We start from the raw sequence: 23826 nt of genomic DNA on the forward strand, positions 1-23826 counted from the left end.
GAGGTTCCAAGGTTGCTATTTATTCCTGAATGCATCTCTCACTCTGCAGAGATCAGCGGTCAGCAGATGGGCCGAATGCTATCAGCCTGTTCCCCTCCCCTGCTTTGTCGTGGCCCAACACAACAAGGCACTGGAGACACGAGGCTCAGATGTGTCGCCTGTGGGAACGTGTGGTGATCATGTGACTTGGCGTATGAAAACAACATCTACTATTGTGTCAGTTGGTGCACACTCACTGGAAATACGGTTTTATCTCAGCCTCTGTTTCATTGCGTTTTAATGCCGCTATGAAATTAGTGCTTCTCCACTTTTTCTTTGAAGACATTTTTTCTTGTACTTCAATATATAGGCTGAAAATGGCTTAATAAAAATGAAATATATGTCATTTTTAAATTCCATGGCATTGTTTCATTAGTTATTTTTCTTATGTTAATGTAAATATTTGATGCCAATCTCAAATTTTTTATTGTAAATGAATTATTGGGATACAGGTGCAGTAAAAATTGTGTAAATTGCTATTTTGTGTTTCCCATCACTGTCTTAAATTCATGTTTTGTTGTTATACTTCCTATACAAGAGCCAACAGTGGCATTAAAGACAATATATCAAGGAGGAAGTGTTGATGAAGAGAAAAAAAAAACAATCTTGTTGGTAAACACATCAAAATATCAGCCGTTTTCTTGATAGACTGCAAGTAAAAATATTTAGTTAAACTATGAATGATCTTATTTTTTAACAGTTTAGCACCTTGAATTGGAATTCTAAATGAAATGGATTAAAAGCTGACTCTCACTGAGAAAATGTAGATTAAACTACTCTGCAGCATCATGTAGGCTTTCATAGAAGTGCCTGATTTAAATGTTTTCTACCCTGTTGCTGACCGATGATCCGTGGTAAGTGTACAGGTGCAGAACTGGAAACAAAAATGGAACTGGAAGTGAGGATTTACCTGGATAGACAATGAAAAAAAAAACTTTCATGAGTCCTGTCCACTGTGAGGTTAGGTTTATCAACACTATAACACAAAAACTGTAAATTATAAAAACACTCCAGTGTTTAAACTGGAGTGTGCAGTTTATATACGGCATTAGAGTCCAGATTTTTTAACAGTGATGAAAAGATTGATGTTGTTATTTTTTTAGTGTAGGTTATATTATTTGTTATTTCTATGCTTACTTTTTTAGTAAGCATAGTACTTTTTATTTAATTAATTTTTATACCTCCTTAGAATCCACTGAGTTCTAGCAATTCTAACACTATGTTAAGAGAACATTTTTCATAAGCAAAATATAGTCTGACAACACAATGTTAAGGGGGTTATGTTTAGCTCCTTGTAAACCATCCTAATAATAATTTTGTTGCACCCAAATTTGTCTGCTTCTGTTGTCCAGAATCATGCAAAAAGACAGCATTACTACATAATATTATAGAAATTAATGTTATAGTCTACACATCAGCTTTTCACTGAAAAGAATATATTTGTGCTTTTCCAATATACTCTGTCCAAGGCACACCAAAGCGTGAACTGAAAGATTAGGACTAACGTCTGTAATCAGTTCTTCTTTTGACTGGGCTGTCAGATGACGGGACACAGCACCTGCACCTAGGTGTCAGAATTAAGGACCTAAATGCAGGACTCCAGGCAGACTAAATATTTAAAAGCAAACCTTTCATGAGGCACGCACAGGAACAGATATAGACACCACAACAAAGACCAAGGGAAAGGGGCAGGACTATTTATACACATAGGGTAATCAGGAAAGTGGAGAGATCTGGAAGGAACGAGACACAGGTGAAGACCAAAAAAAAAAATCACAGCAGAGGAAGTAAAATTCAATTTTAGACACGAGACAATGTTAAATTAGGACATTAAATTCAAAACATGACCATACCCAGGCAGCTAGGCTGAGAGAAGCAAGGTTTTTTGCTTCACAATAAGCTCCACTATCATATACTTTGCCTCCATAATTAAAATAATAGTTAAATCAATAGTTTTTAAAAAAAGGTATTGTTGTTTCTTAACATTTATTTTGGCATTGCAGTAGCCATACACAAAAATGTCTTTTAAACTTAAATAAATGAAATCAAAATAAACATAACTGTTTTTTGGCAGGGGGTCTGTTGGATCTTCATATAAAAATACCAAACGTTACCATGAAGAAAAATCCCTGTGCCTTTAACATTACATAATATTTGAACAAAACTGTGGCAAATAAACACAAAAACTAAGAAGTTAAAAAATTTATGCAAAAAATACAAAAATATTACATGTGAAATTTCCTTTAAATTATTATTAAAAGCGACCCTTTTCTATTTCATTGTGACTTTAAAGAGTCCACTCTGCACTAAGGCTTGGCACACACCTAGCCCAAGGCTGCTGAATTGTTGTTTTTTTGTTTTTTTTAAGCATCCACTCTCTCAGCACAAAAAGAGCACAAATCTTATACTTAGAAGTCAGAGGCAAATCCTCAGAGTATATATCACCAACTCCAGGCATCAAACCCTTCAGAAGCCACCTGGAAACATGTGCCTGGTGGACCCCCCAGCTCGATGATAATGACACCCTGGAGCCAGAAACATGTGCTGACATGGAGCCAATGTTTTGGAGACGCCAAAGTTTGGCAAGTGACATAAAAGAACTGATCCCGCTTTGAGGTGAAAATCATTTAAAATGCCCTTGAAAGACCATAGATGCGGGTGGTGTAGAGGAATATCATTCAAGTCTGCTGGTCAAGAGCAACCATATATACTGTAAATGATCTCCAAAATATATACAGTACACAAATTGGCATAATTGCATAATGCTTGATACTATGAGGGATCAAAGTTTTCAGGAAGGGTTTAGTTTAACTGCATACAACACTTATGCATGAGAAGTAAAACTAAATGCCGGAAGAGTCTGTGCTGCTAAAGATGATTAATGAATGAGATGGCTGATATTGTGATGACCCGCTGCTCGCTTAAAATGCAGCATCCAAGCAGACCTTGAGGCAGCTCGTACCTCCCAGGTAAGAAATCACGCCAAACTCACTAAAATAAAATATCAAACTTTGACGGCTTTTGTATGCTTTTAGATTTCAGTATTCCATGAGGCATTCAGAGCTGCTGCTTCTTTCGGCTCACAATTCAAACACCAAGCAGCATGCATTTAACTTAAATCCAACTTTAACTTCCTTTAAACCAAAGCGATTTACAGCTGTAGTGAGCATATCCTACTTTAGGAGTTAATTATTTTTTATCAGACGAATAAATGTTGCCTTAAATGGACCCCGAAAGTACAAGAACACCCAGGAGATCCACTAAGAAATGTCAGTCTTGTTGTGCTCGTTAGACATGTAAACCGACACAAGTTTAATTGCTAAACGGGCAAATTTCCAGTGGAGTTTGGTGCCCAGTTCTCACACCAGAACAGCAGGTACAGGGTCTTACCCAAGGGTTGAAGAGAGAGTGCAGAGGAGGCCTCCTAAAAAAGGATCCTTACCTTTGTTAGCTGTGCTATCTTCTTGCTCATCTTCAGGTGTAGGTCTTGGGTATATTCCATGGCGATGCCGGACTGAAAAGACATGCTGGATGCCGAGGATGTGCTAAATTTCCCCTGACCGGCAGGGCAGTAGCGCTGCTGCCAACCCGACCCAGTCGCCATCTTCACGATGATGCCTCAGATGCTCGAGAAAGATATGGGCAGTAATTACAATAATAAACTGGACGGTGCTAATGAGCGGTGTGTAGGACTGGGACTGTGGAGGATTTATGTTTTTGCCGAAAAAAAAATCAGAAATATGAAGCCTTTTGAGCCCACAGACTGTTAAGAATTGGTTTCATTTTTGCTTCTGTCGGGGTAATAGTACACCAGAGGGGTGAAATGAGTAATTTTAAGGTCCGGAAACATGAGCTACTACCATCTTGTCCGTTATGCGTCCGTTTTCAGCGGGTCCAGTCTGCTGTCACCTGGCGCTGATGTGCAGCCGTTTCCAGGGAGCTGGTTGGCGGGTTGGCTCCCGGTCGGTCACCTTGATACAGAAATTTGTCAGCGGCAGCCGTTAACAGTGATTCCTCCCCGGTGCATTCCGGCTACACTGAGGAAGAAGTGAGTAGAGACTGGGGTTATGTGTGTGTGAGCGTGTAGGACAGGCTCGGCGGTTGGCTGCTGCTCCTCTGTTGCCATGGATCACCTCAACAGTTTATGCTGCATTCACGTAGGATGGGAGCAGCGCTGCATTCACGTGCAGTCGGACAAAACGAAACGTGCTCACGTACAGCTTGCCAACACCAAAATACGGTTACTATAAGTAACTACGCTAAAAGTAGGTGTCCATTTTAGTTAACGGAAATAAAAATAATATCGTTTACGATTTTTCGTTCTTAAAATATAACAAAAATGAAATAAAATATAGAAGAAATGACGCTGATCGCCTAAGCAGCCTTTGAGACTTTGATTCATTACTTTATTGAGACGTGTCAACAGCTTTTTAAAACTTCACAGGCTTCATTGAAACTAATCTGAATCCAAGGCATAAAGTAGAAATACAATCTAATTAGGCTTTAAATTAGGCAAAACCAAAAAAAGTAATGACTTATACAGTCTTTTCACTGCATGCCAAAGCACATCTTGACTCATATTTGCAGATGCAGATATAAGTGCCTTATGTTGTCTACGGTTCTTATTGATTTCCAACTAAGCTTTTGCCTCTTTAGCATTAGTTAACTTTGGACAACAACTGATGCACTCATGATTAAAATCAATTTACCTTTCCATTTCGTTTGTCTGTTTGTTCTCTTGTTTTCTTTCTCCACAAAGTGATCCGTTATTACCACCCGCCATAGTTTATCCTTTTGGCTGTTGTTTGGCTGATGCTAAATCCCATCATCTGGAGTTGCCTTGAGGCACACAATTGGAAAACCACTTAAAAATGTAAAAAGTAAAATGGAAATGGAAAATTAGAAAGTGCATAGAAACGCAGTTGCACCCAAGATGGGTCTGAAGAAGTTATAAAAGTCTTTTATTTTAGTGGGCTGCAGAAGGCACAGGCTGATTTTCATGACTGCACTTTTTTAAATGTCTTTTAAAAATGCACATATATCTAAAAGTCTTGGAAAGTCTGTTTCACAGGCATCCATGACAACTGTATGACAACTCAACAGCTGAAGAGACAGTTTAATATTTTACTACTTATCCCATACACCCAGTTTTTCCTCTCCCCATTTTTTCAGCGATGCCTCGCCTAAAGCACAGCCTCTGGCCCAGCTCATTGCTTTTCATTCATCTGTCATCTTCATTATTGATAAGCGTTTATCATTTGTATTCGGGGATGTGGTCCTTGCTGGTGAAAAGAAAAGTAGAAGATCTTTAATCATGTAATTTACCCATAATGTACAGCACAGCCTCCTGACCTGAAACTGGCTGCACACAAAATGAAATTTCCCTTTCCAGTTGCATCACTTTGAGACATTGTGCTATAGCCGTATGTCCCTTTTTAGTTCAGTGGCTCTCTGAAGCCAAGAATTTATTGAGTTTGTCTGTCGGGCAAACTAAAATATGTATTTGGCCTGATTTGGCCCATGGGCCATGATATCAAGACTATAAAAACAAAAAGCAAGATGTACGGAACTAACAGCAGTGATTTCAATTTAAACCTACTTTGAGGAAATTAATAATCACATATCAAGTTGTCTGAGATGTAAACCTATTCAAGATGACCTCACGTATCATGAAGACTGAGACAAAAGCAATTAGCTATGTTATGCAGTGCAGGTTCAAGCCAATTATATGGACTCAATTACACCCACTTAGACTCAGTAATTGGAATTAATTAAACACCTATCAATCAGCAATCGACCAAAGACAGTGCCTCATTTCCCATTAAAACATCATCAAAAGAGGTGGCATAAATTCTAAAAAGACCCAGCAGGAAAAATTAAGTCTCAAATCTGTTTTTAGCAGTGTTGGGACTAACGCGTTATTAAGTAACGCGTTACAGTAACTACGTTATTATTGTGGTAACGAGCACGGTAACTAGTTATTATGCCAAAATCAGGAACGCGTTACTCGTTACTGGGATTTAGATAGGGTCGTTACTCGTTACTTCGGTGGTGGCTATCGCGGAGCTTCCACAGATTCAGTAACATTAGCAAGTGGGATGGATGAGGAAAGGGACGCAGAAGGAAAAGAGACCCGAGGCGGCCGCCGGTCCAAGTGTGAACTGAACTTCAGGTAAGAAGTTATGACCTGCAGTCTCTCTGGGTCAGATATGAACCAAGTTTAGGTGGAGTTTATTTTCGTTATTCTGACTTTTTCCGTACTGCGTGCTAGCTAGCATGACGGAGTTTCTATACAGCTGGGTGGTGCTATGAAGTTATGATGTTGAACTTTATTTTGTTCATAAGTTATTAGAGTTGCCAACCGTCCCGTCTGGTATTCAGAGAAAATATTACGCGTTTCTTATTGAGGTGAAAAGGAACAGTTTGTCCCGTAATTCAGCTACAATGAAAAAGGCACAAAGCTGGAGTTATTCTGTGTCTTTGCTGCACAGCTGCCTCTTCTTCTTTCATCCTCTCCCCTCCCTCTCCCGTTTCTACTTCAATCGTGAAACTGATCAATGATCAGCTGATCGGCTCTCTTGTTTGTTTATCGCTCACTTTGCGCCGAAAGAGGAAACCAGCGGATGTCGCGCTAAACAACAGCAGCACGTTTAAGCTTGATCAGCTGTTGTTAGAATTTATTTAATATTAATTTCTAGTATCAGCTGATGTTTGCTGGAGCCACAGCTGCAAAAAAGCTGCTGGTCATGATATGGTTTGGTTATCTGGTGAGAGGGAAACATGAAGATGAAACCAGGAGATGTCCTTACTGAATCATCAGAGCTGAACAGGTGATGGAGAAACAGGTTTACCTTTTAGGTGACATGAATGAGTTGAAGGGAAGTTATGAACTGTTTCTGAGAGACAATAACACCAGGATCCTTTTTTAGGTAGCTGACAGCTGGTAACTGTGCAGGGGCGGGTCTAGCAAAGTGTTGCCAGGGGCCAGTGTAGGGCATTAACAGGGAGAGGGGGGCACAAAGAATACTTTTCTTTCTTATTCTCATTTAAAATGTCTAGCTTTTAAAAAATAATTATCTGAATCTTACAACAAACGATTGATAGATTGATGCATATATACCATCAGAACAGTGTACATCACTGTCACAACAGGTTTATTTTCATTCAAAGGCTTTATGATTTTTCCTATAATGGTGGGCCGGTCTCTAGTCAAAATGCCCGGGCCAATTTTCTGTCCCAGTCCAGCCCTGTATGCAGCTCATCTGCAGTCTGGTGTTACCTACATCTTCCTATTCAGAAGGCAGAATTTCTGAGTTCTGAGTACAATCGAAAGCACCACGACTGCAGTTTTTGTGTTGGATGTAAAAGGCGCACATGACGCTGTGACGTAGGCTAGAATCATGGCAGCAGTCAATGACGGTCCAGGCGTGGGATTTCTCTCGTGGAAATATGCACATTATCTTTTCCTTTCTATTGGTAGGTGGCACAGTGCACTTGTGGCAAGTAAGCAATCTAGAAGACTGGCAAAGTTATGGAAGCAACACATTAACAAGAGAATTCTGAGTAAAACCAAAGTTACTTTCCCTAGTAACTAGTTACTTTGAAAGTAACGAGTAACTTGAAGTAACTGAGTTACTTTTGAGAGAAGTAACTAGTAATGTAACTAAGTTACTATTTTAAAGTAACTTACCCAACACTGGTTTTTAGGAATTAAGAAAGTAACCAAAAGGCCTCAAATCTCAGAGATACATTTTCTATTTTCCCCTCCTTCCTAAGGGTGTCAGTGTTTGAGATAAAGCAGGTAGCACAGGCAATTCAGAACTGTCATATTGTCAAATAGCCAGAAAAAGGGGTAGGTTGCCCTTTGACACCTATTGAAGCAGTGATGGGTGGCCGTTCTCACAGAGAGATGACAGCATGCTTTGGGTGTTGTTTTTCCACTATGAGAAATGAAACAGGTAGCAGGTAAGGGGGTTTATGCTCAGTGGAGCTTAATTTTGACAAGTGTAGGTGCACGTTCCTGTATTTCATGGTTATGACACATCTGTTTTGTCATTTACATCTACTGAGATGTGTCTACAATTTTAATGATACCATTATTTGCTGCTCAGTGACTTTAGTTTTCACAATTAGGTCATGTCTATGAAGTATTCACTATATTCTAATCATCATTGCACTAACAACACTTTTTATTTTAAATATTACATGTTATAAGTCTTAATAAAGCATGATGTTCCATTATCCTAAATGTCTACATCCATTTGCATAAAGCTCAAAAAGATGGCGGCATGTTTTACCCTGACCTAAGCTAAAAGCATGCACATGCATATTCGTGCCAGATTATTCAGGTACAATGCACCATTTCTCTTCATACAATGACAAATACACAATGGACTATTGAATTACTGAAGCCTGGGCCATTTTTATTTGTGCCTTGGCTCCAGTAATCCTGGCTGACCTGGAAAAAGTCTTACACAGTAATACTTTCACATTAGTTTGTGTATTTACTGAGGTTTTCGCAATAATCGGTGATAAAATTCTGCAAATTAAGCTTTTCAAAAGTTAAATGGGGAAGATGGCATATGAGCATGTGCTCCTCCCCTTCCTCAGCTTGCACGCTATTGCATGTTTTTGCAAAGATCAAAACCTGGCCCACCATCTGGTCTCCACGCAAATGTCAAGTCTCACCATGAGACCTCCTGTTTAGCCCCAAAGATCACAAACAACTAAACATGACACACTTGAAATGAAGTCGATTTCCACAAAATCTTAGAAACACCTTCTCAAAAGGTGTAGGAGTGACACTCAGCAGTGTTTGAAGAATGAAAGAATAACATACAATGAACCTTTTAGATGAAATAAATCTGCAGCAGAATTTCTATTTTTACTCTTGTGCATGTTCGTTTTTACTCGCACATACCAGCTACTCTCACTAAGGAGGTCATATGAAGCACGAGTTTCTTCCATGGCACATGAATGCACCAAGCTGAATTTCAGTGACGTCATTTCATCATTCAAAGCTTAAGAGGAGGAAGAGGAATAAAAATTTAAACTGACTGGCTCGCTGCAGGCAGTATATCTCACATAGTCATAATCACAGGGATGACGCAAATAGTTTTTCTTATGCTTTCTATTTAGGGTTTCTCACAAGCTTTGCAAGAGTGTGACCGCTTATTGCATCCATTTTTGTGAAATAAATGTGTCCACGTAATGAATAAATAAAACAACTATCAATTTGTGCCTCACTGTGTTGAAATTTAAGAGTACAACCAGTACATTAACAGTTTTGCAATAATCACAGCTTGTCTATATAATTTGAAGTGGACTACAGTAACTATTTTACCAGATTTATTATTAAAAAAGGATAATTTTATTAGTGCCCACTGATGCAGTAACAACAGTGTGATTTCCTTCTGCTGAAAATGTTTTCACTTATTAATATAAGAGAAGATGTGCACTTCATAAAAGTCATACTTGCAACCAGTAATTTTCTCAGTTGATAATGTTAATTGGCTTACGAGGCTAGGAGCCCTTCTGCTAGAGGGGGCACAAAAACTGGTTAAATCAGCAGTTCAAATGATGAGAAAAAATTACGCGGATGAGCACACAATCCTGTGAGAATAATAATTTCAAGCCAGGCACTAACTACATCTTCCAAGGTGCACTGTTGCAAGAGAGATCCAGTCATCTGTATAAGAATATATCACCATTTGCATCACCGACTAACAACTTTGTCTTCACAACCTTGGAACTGAAAAGATCCAAGTTCAAAAACTGGTACACAACTTTTCATGAAAGTAGCAGAAAACAGCACTGCGGGGCCACCAAACTCTAAAAGGTAGCAACCACTGGGGGTGGGGGGTATTGAGCAATGATCAACAGTATCTGTCTTGCACATCCAAACAAAAGCCATGGGAAACTACCAGTAGCTGACAATTTTCCCACTGTGACTGGGTGGGAAGCCTCCAGTTGCTTACTGCCCACCAGGCACATCACTCCAGTTCTGGCTTCTTTACATTGGCTTCCCATTGAATTTAGGATTCGTTTTAAAGTCCTTTTATTGTTTGTTAAACCTTTAAATGGCCTGGCTCCTGTCTACTTATCTGATTTGCTGAAGCCACATGTTCCTACTCAGCGTTCAGCTGAGCAGCTGTTGCTGTCGGTTCCTAGGTCCTAGGTGGCTGAAACTCAGAGGAGACCGAGCGTTCTCTATTGCGGCTCCCATGCTTTGGAATAACCTTCCCCTCCATATTAGACAAGCGTCATCAGTGTAGGTCTTTAAGTCCAGATTGAAAACCTATTTTTATTCCGTGTTACGACTGTGATCGTAATCATGTGTGAATTTGAGTGTCCAGGTGCTCCTCCGGGATTGGTGCATCCAGGGTGGATGGCTCACACCGATTGGCTGAGGACTGGGAGGCAGCGGATAAGAAGAGACCGCCAGGGACTGCCAATTCATTCATCCTCGGCCCAACCCAACCAGCAGACCGTTCACTGTGTCAAAATATTATGTTAATGTAAGAGCATGTAGGGGTGGACCGTCTTTTTGGTTGATCAGTTTTCTCCTGTTTTTGTTAGGCAGGGAGGAAAGTGATTGTCGTTTGGTTTAGTTCTTTTGAGTAGGTAAGTTGTGTTTATTCCTGAGATAGGTTACTTTTTGTTTGTTGTTTTGGCCTTGGATTCACCCTGAAGTTATGGTATGCTCCCTTCCTTTGTTTAACTGCACTTATTGTAAATAAATCACTGTCACAAAATATTAAGTGTGTGACGTGCTGCTAGGGGTTGGACGGGGATGGATCACCCTTTATGTTGTGGTCTGGCCGCGCCTAGACGGGCCATAACACCCTGATTTTTAACTCTGTGGGAAACTGATACCTTTCTTCTTAATTTTATTGTATTTTTAATATTGCTAGTTGTTTTGATTTGTGTTGTTCAGCACTTTAGCCTGCCTGGTGTGTTTTTTAAAGTGCTATACAAATAAACAATGATGATGATGATGATGATGATGATGATGATGATGATGATGATGATGATGAGATTATCTTGTGGTCAAAGAAAAGCTCAGAACAATGTAAACATCAGTCAATATTATAAGAAAAATACCATGCTCAGAGTTCATGCATTATTTGGATGTAGATGAAAGTAAATTGCATCGTAAGCCTCACTGTTTACCAAGTTTACTAAGTGTGTTGCACTCACAGTATTTTTGTTAGGAAGTGTGCACAGAAAGCAGAGGAGAGAACAGGTCAGGAAATCCATGCATTCTTCTGATGGCCACATTTCCCAAGTTGGAAAATCATTCTGTCAACTCCGTTATGCTTGTTCTCCTAACCTCTGTGGCATCCATATGAATTTTTCCAACTGAAAATGTTCTCTTTCTCATTAATCTGAGACCACATGGTTGCACAATAAGCTGCATCTACCCCCCATGTTACTCACCTAATAAGCCCTCCCTAATATAAACTGACCTTGTATGGAATTATCAAGAGCATATTCCTGTTTTGAAATGACTCACAGATTCTCGAACCTCATTTGCTTGATATTCTCAGGTGAAACCATTTTCCTGGCAACAGATGTCATTTTAAATCATGGCTGCTGGCAACAAATGAAAAACAGCTCTTTTTTTTCTCTCGGTCTGGAATCAAGGACATTTGTTGTTTCATTTCTTGTGGTAAAGTCTGCCCTCTTTATTACTGTGAAACCTGCATGCTGGAGACAATTGCAGCATCGGTAAGAAGCTTAGCGAAAGGTCTATTGTGTCTTTTATAATTTTCTTTTGTGCTTCTTCTGCAAGAATGACTTAGGTTCGCATACACTGTAGTTTCATCATACTGTATGTCCCGACTTCAACAGCCCAATCATTTGAATTCACAATGTAAGAATTACAAGTAGTAAAACACACGCACATAGCCTACACGCACAATTCATAATCACTTGTGTTCAGTGAAGCTTGGTGTCAGTATGGGAACATTAATTTCTGCCTTGTCTTTGTCCTGCTGTGGGTCAATAACTCTTTAAGGACAGAGAAGACGTGTCCCTGCTGATGCACAGTCACAAAGAGGCTGCAAGACACACGTGTGATGCATCTAGCTATTAAAGAAAGTAATGCAAAGTATTAATGGTGTGAATTCAATATGAGGCTAAACAAGGAAGCGCCTCAAGGTCCATCAATAAAGGGATTAAGCTCCCAGGGGCTAAAATTATTTACAGAATACAAGGTTATCACACGGGCTCAGTTGTGGGTTTATGTGCAGATACCCACGGCAGGGGCAGGGGGCATCAATAAGCTCCAACAAATCCCCTGCATCTACAATCATTTACAACCAATCCCCCCAAAAGCCTCCATTTAAAAAGAACGAATCATTTAGGGACAAAAGAAAAGTGATATCTGACGACTGATGGGTTATTTGGTCAGCTGGACATCTTTGAAAGAAAATGCCCGATGAGCTCTAAGAACATTGGTCCAAACTGAATCTTAATAACTACTGGTCATGAAATTTGTCACATTTATGCACTTCATTGGAAAAAATAAATTATTTTGCTGATCTGTACTCGTTTGATATATTTATAGAGATTAAAGTTAGCATTTGAAAATTAATTAATACTAACATCAAAATGTGACGAGGCAGCTGCTTTAATGTGCTGTCTAAAATGTCTGAGTGCATTTAGACATGTGGACCTGTTTGAGACAAGCGAGCATCATAATGAGGAAGAAAGGTGATTAAAGTGACTTTGTACATGGTGCGTTCAAAGTCACTTGTGTTTCAGAAATTGCTAATCTACTGGGATTTTTCTACACAACCATTTCTAGGACTTAAAGAGAACAGTCCAGTCTATCTATGGGAAAATGTCCTGCTGATGTTGATTGCTCTGTACACTCAAGGTATGCAGAAGAGACTCTCTGAATGCACAACACATTGAACCTTGAAACAGACGGGCTACAGCAGCAGAAGACCAGACCAGGTGCTACTCCTGTCAGGTGAGAAAAGGAAGGTGAGGGAGCAGTTCACGTGTGCTCACCAAAAATGGACAATATAGGATTGGAAAACTGTTGCCTGGTATGGCAAATTGCAATTTAAGCCGCAGGGCAGAATTTGCCATAAACAACAGGGAAGCATGGGTCCAAATCATCAGCAGTTCAGGCTTAACCAAGGCACTATTTGCACCAGCTGTGCTCTGTTTAAAGACCACAGCCTACCTGAGTGTTCTTGCTGACCATGTCTGACCCTTTAGTGTCCATTCTCTGAAAGCTTCTTCCAGCACGCCGTGTAACAAAGCTCAGTTAATCTCAAACTGGTTTGCTCAACATGATAGGGAGTTCACTGTCATCAAATGCCCTCCACAGTCACCAGATCTCAATCTGAAAGAGCAACATTGGGATGCTGTGGAGTGGGAGATTCCTATCATAATGTGCAGCTGACTAATCTGCAGGAAATGTGTGACGCTACCATGTGAATATTGACCAAAACTTCTAAGGAGTGAATGAGTGTTTCCGGCACCTTGTTGATTCTCTGCCCTGAAGAAACAGCAGCTCGAAAGACTAAACAGGGTCCAACCTGCTAATAGCAAGATGTAGCCTAGCTGACAAAGCAGCTACCAAGTGTACATCTACCAGAAACTTTGAAAATCGCATGCTTGTCCCTCCACCAGGCGTGACAAAGATTTTCCCTAGGAAGAGGCCCAAAAAGGTCATGCTTAGTGGAAGTGACTGTTCTTTATTATCGGGAAGACTAAAAATCGTAGAAGGGGGTATAACAAACCTCTCTGGGGTGGAATGACCTTCAGAGCACAATGGTCAGTCTTGCTGCATCACATGTGCTCATCTCATTTCCCCTTCACATTAAGTAGTCCTGCTGTCATGAAATCTGCTAAAAGCAAATCCCTGTTTGTCCACAATAGCAAGTAGAAATTCTCACTGCACACATGTTAACAAAGCAGAGCTAGCAACTGCTGAAGTGAAGCTGAGCAAATTCAAGTTGTGCATCTGGAGGGTGTATTGAAAGTATTTGATGTGAAAAGAAAAGAAAGCAGATTTCCCAAATATGCAGCTCCTAATTTATTAAATTATTACTATATGAAGCTATAATTCAGGTTGATTGCATAGAACCTAGCTTTGTTGAGGGACCAATGGACCAAAGGAGTTTATTAAATCTTCATTTAATCAGGGTGTCATTGAGAATACAATTACTTTTTCCAGACAGCCCTGAGACCCAAACATTTACCAGAACAATAAGCCACAAACAACAGAAGGCAATAAACAAAGAATTAATAAGAGCAGTTGCAAGATTCATAAAAACATCAGTTAACAGAAGCAGACTCTGGTTGGTATGATAGATTTGGTTAGATTTAGATGTGCAGCGTAAACTTACTGTATTACCTAAATACGATTAATCATTTATTAAAAGATTTTAATTTTGGGCCACTGTTGGGCCAAAGTACTCTGGCTAATGAGTAATGACAGTGAAATCAATGCATTTTTTTAAAAGCACATTTAAAGCTAAAGTTTACTCAGTTCTAGACATACTTCAATCCCCATGGTTAATCTGTTCTAAAAGTCCACAAGCATCTTCTCTTGTCACAATCTGACACTTAATCGAGGTTGTTATATTAGGAAGAAGCATTATTTAGTGAGTCTCTACTCTCTGAAGGCCACTTTCCTTAAGCGTCACATGTGTGTCATTGAAGCGGACTGCCAGGGGACACTTATTCCGCCTGTATCATATCAATAAATCAATAAAACTAAAACACCCTCAGAGGGAGCAGCATCCCTGGCTCCCTTTCCCGCTTTTGAACAAAACTGGTCATCTTGCAGTGACAGGAGCAGAATAATATGAACCTTATGTCCTTCCATTTATTAAATCCCCTCTTGGGACGCAAAACCATATTACAGTAACTGTCAATGTGCAACCCGATGGCAGAGTCCTGGACTAGCACAATGTAACAGTGTGGTGTATTTACTACTATGTAATGAACAAAATAAGGTTTGATGGGGTTGATTTTCTTGCATTTTAGTAAGTACTCAAAGACACGACAGCTGTCAATATGACAACAGTAAATCCTAAACATTACATGTGAATGATCGTTGTAAATTAGTGTGTTATATGCGCATGCATTACCTGGATTATGCTCACATTCACTTGTAATAATTATTCACTCATATGCAAATGTGAACAAGAATGCAGATCACTGCAGAAAAGCGACATTAATGCACGGTGTAAGCTTTCATAGGTGTGTTGGGTGACCTAGTCGGGACATAGTTTGACAGAGCCAGACCTTTTTCTTTTTCAAGACCTAAAACCAATTTACAAATAACAACATGTTGATTATCAACCATAACTAATGGTCATTTAACCATGAGGAAGTAGTTTGACTGTTTTTGTTGTTGTTGTTTTCACTTTTAGGGTTTTCTTAAAACAAATCCACCTGTTTTTATTTTGAAAATTAAAAAATGGATTTACTTCCTATCCATTGTTGCATTAGCTAAATAGGTGCACCTGCCACTTTAAAAGAGAGCAAAAAAGAAAGTGGGTGGATAAAAGGGGGTCTGTGTTTTAGGGTGAGGGGCATCCTTCTGCGGAGAAGGTCGGCCCCATGCACTATACAGGGAGGCTGCTGCTACTACAAGGAGGGATGGGACCAGCTCTTGTAATTACCTTAGTGGACTTTTGGCATATGATGTTTTATATTTTCTTGAACTGGCCTGATTTTATCAATTATTTTTTAATGTTTTTGGGGCTTGTATTAGATACATTGTCTTAAAATGGTTGACTTTCATATGTGGTCTACTGGCAGTAGAGCCAGCATTTAACAGTTTTTACAGAAACAGTAGAATGCATGTGCATTGCAATGACCTGTAAATAACTGTATAGCCAGCATATTTATATGTTAAGTATGATTATTGCACAGCAAGAAGGTGGTTGTGAATGTGACTGGTTGTCTGTCTTTCTGTGTTACCCCTGTGACAGACTGATGAACTGTTCAGGGTGAACTCTGTTCCTCGCCCTGTGGCAGCTGGGACAGGCTCCAGCACCCTCACGACCCTCATTTGGATAAAGCAGAAAAAGGACGGCTGGCTGGCTGGAATCATTTAAAATGCTCCAAAAGGGAGTTATTTTTTTAAGTGTTTCACAAGTCTAGAGTTTGGTTAACATATAACTCATTTGCATCTTTTTTCCTCCAATTTAACGGATTTGTAACAAAGTTTACATTTTCCGTTCTCTTCTGCTTATCAGGGTCAAGGGATGGCAGGAGTCCAGGGAACTGACCACTCTTAATAGGTCTATCAGGTCAATACGTTGTTGAATTTCATGGTGATTGTATATTATTTATTGATGAGTTCAATTCCACCATCAGGCCGGGGTCTTTCTGTGTGGAGTTTGCATGTTCTCCCCATGTTTGCGTGGGTTCCCTCCGGGTACTCCGGCTTCCTCCCACCGTCCAAAGACATGCAGGTGTGGGGATAGGTTAATTGGATAATCCAAATTGCCACTAGGTGTGAATGTGCGAGTGAACGTGAGTGCGAATGGTTGTCTGTCTCTGTGTGTTGGCCCTGCGACAGACTGGCGACCTGTCCAGGGTGTACCCTGCCTCTCGCCCTATGACAGCTGGGATAGGCTCCAGCGCCCCCGCGACCCTGAAAAGGATAAGCGGAAGCGAATGGATGGATGGATGTATATTATTTAATTCCGTTCAGCATAAAAAGATTAGTTTGTTCAAATTAAAGTTAGACTCTAAATTTTCTTTTTTTTCTTTTTTTTTTTGAGTGAACTCCAGTATCCAGGTGGACATGTTGTAAAAAAAATCCACCTGACTCTTAGATTTTACGAAGAGGGAAACTATCCATAGAGGTTAAAACCATTAGGCATTTTAAGACAGCAGTCTAAAAGAACTGAATATCTTATGGAGCCAGATTTAGGTGGAAATCCAATTCATGGCTGTGGTCTGCTAAAGAATCACTGCATATGTGGCACTTACAGACAATTTTAACTGTGGACATGGTTATGTGTTCACCATAGGTTTCTGTGATAATTAAATGGGGTAAAACTCTTTGTGACACTAAAAATTAAGATTTGTAGGCTCATCAGACTTCACTAAATATTAATCTCACTTTAGCTGGAGCTTAGCTGAGCCTGCGCTTCTTTAAATGTAAAAACTGGGTATGTCTTTTTGCACAACTGCATTTAAAATCCCTGCCAGTTCCAGTACAGCTGAACCTTTTTTAATCTTCAGACGAGCTAAATTAGTCAGAAACAGCCCCACCAAACGCTCCCAGGAGTATTTAACAGAGTGTGTAACAAGTAACACACAACACATTTTCATACCTCACTTCGTACAGCGCGGCAGAGAGCCACCACAGACTCTTGTTTAATTCTGAATTGAGGTTTTATCACCTGAAATAATTTGGATGCAAACACACAAACGCGGTGAGCATTAGAGACTCCCCTGAGCTGCAGGTCTGCTGCACTGTGCCATGAAAGAGGGTCGTCACCCAACCCTACAGCAGCTGTGTTAATCAGTAAAAACAGCTGCTGCGGTGTTGGTTGGAGTGAAATGAAATGGAAATGAAAGAGGTTTCAGGGAATGTTAGCAGTCCTGCAGTCAGAAGAGAGCAGAAAGTTCACTCCAAGTTTAGCACTGAAAGGATTCCTTCTTTGTCTAATAATTTAAAGGGTGACAGATTCTGAGGTGGATTAATCTAAACTGCTGTCAGCCCACCGTTCTGACTCGTGCAAATATCAAAGTTTTTGCCACGTTTGGCAGTTTAATCATCTCAGGGCATGGAGCCGTGTAAAGGTGTGTGTGACAAATGTAGAGACGCTCACGCTGAAATTAAACTTCAGGTGCGACTGACAGCATTAAAATGTAGACTTTGATATTAGATCAGCACAGGGGTATATTTGGAAGCGCTGACGCGGTTGTGGATGTTGATATCTGTTACTTTTATTGACAGTTTGTGGTATGGAAAAGCAGTTAATTTACATACTTTCTCCTAGGTGGCAATTTATAGTGCTGCTAGTGGTATTTCCCATGTCAGATTATGTGAACGCAGCTTTCTCGCCGATAGTAGCTACAAGGTGTTTAAATATTTTTCATTTAAATCTTTTTTTTTCTTGCTTTTTTTTTTTTTAAAAGAATACTCTTTATTTTGCTAGCCTTATATTGAGGTCCACTGATCTGAACAGCTTTAGAGGCAGACATTTTTATGCAATTAAAAAGTACTTGCTGAATTTTATTTTAAAGCCGTATATGTGTGATTCCAAACATTTCAGTTTTTTGCATGGGTTTTTATGTTGATTGTAAATGAGATAGTAGTAAAATACTTAGTTCAAACTGAATTTTATAATGCTACAGCTGTTTTTGGTGAAGTTCTGCTCTAAAAAACTGACTGCAAATTGTAACTGACAGGATTACTTCCATTATTTAAATGACTTCTCAGTCCTGTCAAAGTTTAACTTGAAATGAAAGCTGTAGACAAGTTGGAGGATCTCTTCTTCTCAGTGATGTACTCCATAAATGTCTATCTTTAGCTTATGAGACTAAACACACACACACACACACACACACACACACACACACACACACACACACACACACACACACACACACACACACAAACAAAAGCAAACACCAAAAAAGAACTCAGATTCGGGTATATGTGCAAGTTGACGACTTTTGTCAAATTACAGTCACATTAAATGGATAACTTAGTGCAAAAAACCCACTTTATTAAATTATAAATATCTTTATGAACCAATTAATTAAACCTTCCCATTGTGGTTTAGACCAGAAGCTTGTCGATGTCTACCAAAAGCGTCTGGTTGAAGTTCAACTTAAAGACATTTAACCAAGTGTAAGAGTGTGTATTTATGGTTTAGACCAGGGGTCTCCAATGCCAGACCTTGAGGACCGGTGTTCTGCAGGTTTTAGATGTGTCCTTGATCCAACACAGCTGATTCAAATGGCTAGATTACCTCCTCATTTTCTGTTGAAGTTCTCCAGAGGCTGGTAATTAACTAATCATTTGATTCAGGTGTGTTGACCCAGGGTTATATCTAAAAACTGCAGGACACTGGCCCTCGAGGCCTGGAGTTGGAGACCCCTGGTCTAAACCCTATGTGAGTTAAAAATTGTGCACCCAGTTGTTGGTATTTAAAGTCATTAAAGTTGTATGTGGTAAAATCATTCCACCCTGGAAAAAGAGGGGTCCAAAGAAATCATAAAAGCTCAATATTAATTTATACTCATGGCCACAATGAAACTTCTGCCCACAGTTTTTCATGTTTGAACCACACAAAAGGTGGTAACTGCACTGTAGCCTAAAATAAAGTTAGCTGCGTTCTAGTTTAAGCATTTAAGGAGTATTTTTTTCATACTGCTACTATATAATTTTTATAGTGTAGGCATTAAAATCTGAACAAGCTTAGCATGCAAGCAAACAGTTGTGCTGCTTTGTTGTGGATGGTTGTGAAGTTTCAGTTCATAGGACTACAACCCATCTGTCTAATTTGTGAAGTTGCCTGAATATTTCATGTTTTAAATATTCATGTCATACCATGTGGCTTGTACAGTCTGCACGTAAAAAGGTTTTCTCCTACTTTCCTGAAGAGCATATTTAAGTTTTGCACTTCCTCCAAAATGTGAATATGAATTATAAGTTGATACTACCACTGAATATTTTGTGGCTATCCTAATTATCCCCACCACACACAAACACACCCATCATGCTGATCTCAATCAGCAACAACAGCAGCAGTACTTCCCTGCTGGCAGACTGCACGCACAGCAGATCGATAAGCACCGAGAACCCAGAAAGAAAGAGGAGGTCATGCAATATCAGTCTGAAAGCCTAATAAGTTCAGGACAACTTTTTATGTGATTAGAGCGGTTGTTTCTACTAACCTTATTACTAATTCTGATGAAATATTGACAGGCCTTGTCAAACTCAATAATATGATTGATATACGATTCATAAAAGTCATCCCTAAAACACAAAGCATTGATTTCTTTTTTAATGTTTAGGCCTCCCTTGTCTCAATTCACATCAGTATTTATGGTTCAACAATATGAAAGAGATTGTTTGTTTGGATATGTGTCTTTTTGGCTGCTGCTACAACCAAATTTCCCCTTGTGGGACAATTAAAGGGTTATTCTATTCTATTCTATTCTATTCTATTCTATTAATCTCACATCTGGAGTGAGTGAAATAGAAAACCTGCAAGAGGAAAGTTAAAAAATGATTATCATTACAGAATTTCAGAGAGTCTCTTCCTTAAAGTTCTTGGGAAATGGAGGGTTTGTTGGACCTCCTGCCAAATAAAAAGCATTTTTGTGCAATTCATTGCTTGGAGCAGGACTGCGTGTGTGCGGTTGTTTATATCAGGTTTTTCAGGGGACAAATAATTTGTCCAGCTCAGTGCTTAAGAAAACCCTCACCTGTGATCACATGCTCAGAACTGCAGGTGCATACATTGCCTTTTAAATACCAAACAAATCAATGTGCTTTACCGAAAAAGTTCTTCAAGTAGTCATGCTCATTGATTCGCTACCCAAACAGGTATCTCAGTATTACAGTAAGACAATCATAGCACCAGACCTTACACGGCCTTCCTCGTGGTATTTTCTTGTGTGTCTACTTGCTCAACGTGTCTTTGATGCCAGCTTGTATGTTAAAAGCGGTATCTGTTGATTGTGATGATTTGCAAATGGGGCACATCCTCATTTCACTTGCTCTTAATGAATAATGAAGAGGGACATGCTGGCTCAGCTTGAGCCCACTGAGTGTGCTTCTGGAGATCAGCTTTTTAACGGTGAAATGACAGAGCAAAGCCATTCTAATGAAGATATATTACAAATGCACGTGTGTGCGCATTCACAGAGTGTTTGTATTTCTGACATCCATTAAGAATGACTATGGCAAAAAAACATGGGAGGGTGAGCGTGTATTTTAGGGGAAAACTGAAAATGGGAAGAGCTGTGGGAATACGCGTTGCATCTGGTGCACCAAAATGATGGACTGCTCTCCATTGTTCTCTATTGTGCACTAGGGATTGAGTCTGCAACAGCAAACACATGGGGGTACACACACTGGCATGCACGCACACACGCTTGTTTGTCATCAATCTGTGTTTCTATTTTTAGACGATATAAAGCTGAGGCACATACTCCGCATCACTTCTTCTGCTTAATAATTGGAATATTTTATAGGTTTGAGCTTCCTGCTGCCGAGGGAATACAGACTACCACAATCCAATTAGGGGAGCCTGATGGCTCACCCAAAAAGTAATAAAGTTGACAACATAATAACCACAACAATCTAATCTCTCTTTGCTCGCTGAAATATACAGTATGCAGCGTTAACACTGGAGGGCAAACGATCAAACTGAAACATAATTGCATAACTCCACAGAAGGTTATTGTGTGAAACAAGTTTTACACAGGAAACAGAGTATTGGATCAGTTCAAAGCACATCAGTCACATCGCAGCGGCAGCGGCAGTAAAAACGCTCTCACACAGCGTTATGATCCTACGGCACTGGGTGAAGCCAGCCTGGTTACAGCCTGATATTTTTCTAAATTGCAAAAACTAGCCCAGTTAGCCCGACTCACCTCTTGACCTCAGCTAAATTAGTGTGGCTTTTATTTAGTACCAACATCTTCTGATAGCTTAAATGCTCCGTTCTTGATTTTGTATTGCTACAGAGTGGAAATCCTGATGATTACTGACTCTGTGTATTCACCCAGGATCTGACACACTTAAAGACAAAATTCAGTCAAGTGTTTGCTGTTGGGGCTCCTTGGATGTGCAAGACAAACCAGCTTTAAAGATTCATTTATGTTATAGGACCTTCACTTCTTTTTTCTTATGAATGTTGAAGTTTTAGGTTATTTCATTCTTGATTATTGAGTCACAATGTATTTTGTCCAATTTATATTTGGACAATTTATATGGATGAGTCATCAGGAAATATTTGACAGGTTCTAAGATTATAAATTACTAAAATATTATCCAGTTTTTCTTCTTTTGGCTGCTTCCTTTAGCGGGTCATCTGCCTCCATCTTACCCTATTCCTACCATCCTCTGTCAAATCAACCCTCTGCATGTCCTGCTTCACTACATCCATGATCCTCCCTTGTAGTCTTACAAATCTGGCCTCATGTCTCCAAAGTTTGGGATTAAGGGTCTCCTTTTGGGTGAAGGAGAGAAGGTGGCTCTTAAGGTTTTGGGAAACAACCAGCCTTCTCGTTGCCTCTGAATCTGCCTTTCCCCTCTCCTCTGTCTTTGTCTTAGGCCAACAGTTTCTTCCGGCACCCTGTTGGCCAAGAGCACCAGAGATGGCCGTTAATCTGGGCCCTGACCGATCAGATATGGAAATTTCATTCTTGATGAGCCGCATGTTTGATTTGGCAAAGATTCAGATGTACTTGATGCATTTGCTGACTTTGCCTTCCCCATTTGTCCAGGTTTGAAACTGACACAGGAAGTACACTGTGTTGTTCACTGTCAAGAATGCTGGAGAGAGAATAGTCAGAGACAAACAGGTATAATTAAAAATAAGTCTAATGACTTAATATGTTTAATGACTAAAAATTGCTGATTGGTTGCAACAGCTTAATATTTATTTCAGTCTAAACAAACTTCGATCATTGTACTCTTTGGTGTTTCTCCCAGATTATAAAATCACATCAAAGATCCCTACTATCCACTCTTAAATTATTAAATTGCATCACTTAACACATCTTATTCTGATGTTCAAAAACATAGATAAACAGTTAATACAAAAGTGATTTTCACTAATGGATGAAGAGAAGCGGGGCTTTTGTTTCTTGCCCTCACCTTTTGTTCTGTCTCTCCACGGTCAGCGTCCCAGGCGAAAACCTCGCTGACACTTCCCTCGATAACTGAGAATGCCAAACAAACATGCATATGTATGTTCAGCCTGTTTAGGGATTCAGCAGGTGTACGTGCATGCATAGAAATGTATTCAAAGGCACTGTGTCACCACTGCTCCCCTGCCAGCTTATGGAGGAAGCTGTGAAGTAAATCCATGTTTAGTCTTTGCTGTATCCACACAGCTGGCAAAGTGCAAAAGAATGTACCGTTTATCCATTATTCAGAGCCTAGAAGTGCCTGCTTCTCATATAGCTATAGGGTGGCTAATCACATGACTTTGTAGGCTCTGTTCTTTGTGAAGGTTGCAGTTTTTATAAGAACCCTTGGAAAATCATTTTAAAACCATTTCATCTATTTTAACAGATATAAACAGTCTAGATTATCCTAATCACACATGTGCTCAAGTCTTTAGTTAAGACTAAACTTTATGCAAATTCAATTTTCATTTTCTATTAGGAACTTGTTTTGTTTTTTTATTTACAGTTAGGACAGATGGAGAGCAGATGCAAATAAGGCTTAGCATTAAGAGTCCCTATTTTCAATGTATATTTTAGCCAAATGGCCCATTTCCATTTCTGTGATGTCCTGTTTTGTGCCAGTATGGGTGGCAGGAAATGGCAGCTTAGGAGAGCTGCTGTCAAAAACAAATAGCCAGAGAGAAAAAAAGAAATCCTTCAACACAAGCCAAGACTTACTGGAAAAAAAAGCTTTTAGTTGGAACGGTCTTTGTGAACCTCATCACTCTCTGAAACAGACAATGACTTAACTGGGCCAAGAGACTATAAAATAAGTAATATTTGATTGAGACTACGAACTACTGAGGCCTTACTGACTCTGATTAAAGGCTTTATTGTTGAGGAACCTCCTTTAAGTGCTTTGAGTGTTGAAATATGCAC

At 39.6% G+C, this 23826-nt stretch overlaps 1 protein-coding gene across 4 annotated transcripts in view; it reads right to left on the minus strand.

Moving 5' to 3' along the window:
* fam184ab (family with sequence similarity 184 member Ab) overlaps positions 1-4204 on the minus strand; it is a 231691-nt gene extending 227487 nt beyond the window's left edge. For 3 of the 4 annotated variants that reach the window (XM_014336205.2, XM_014336204.2, XM_014336206.2), the window contains exon 1: positions 3482-4204. In XM_014336205.2, coding sequence (XP_014191691.1) covers positions 3482-3643 — 162 coding nt within the window. In that variant the 5' untranslated portion in view covers positions 3644-4204. The remainder of the gene's footprint in view (positions 1-3481) is intronic. The other variant, XM_014336208.2, reaches the window with a different exon arrangement.
* Positions 4205-23826: the final 19622 nt, after the last annotated feature.

Source organism: Haplochromis burtoni, unplaced genomic scaffold (genome assembly GCF_018398535.1).
Source record: "Haplochromis burtoni strain Fernald_Lab_line unplaced genomic scaffold, NCSU_Asbu1 Contig_93, whole genome shotgun sequence".
Taxonomy (NCBI): domain Eukaryota; kingdom Metazoa; phylum Chordata; class Actinopteri; order Cichliformes; family Cichlidae; genus Haplochromis; species Haplochromis burtoni.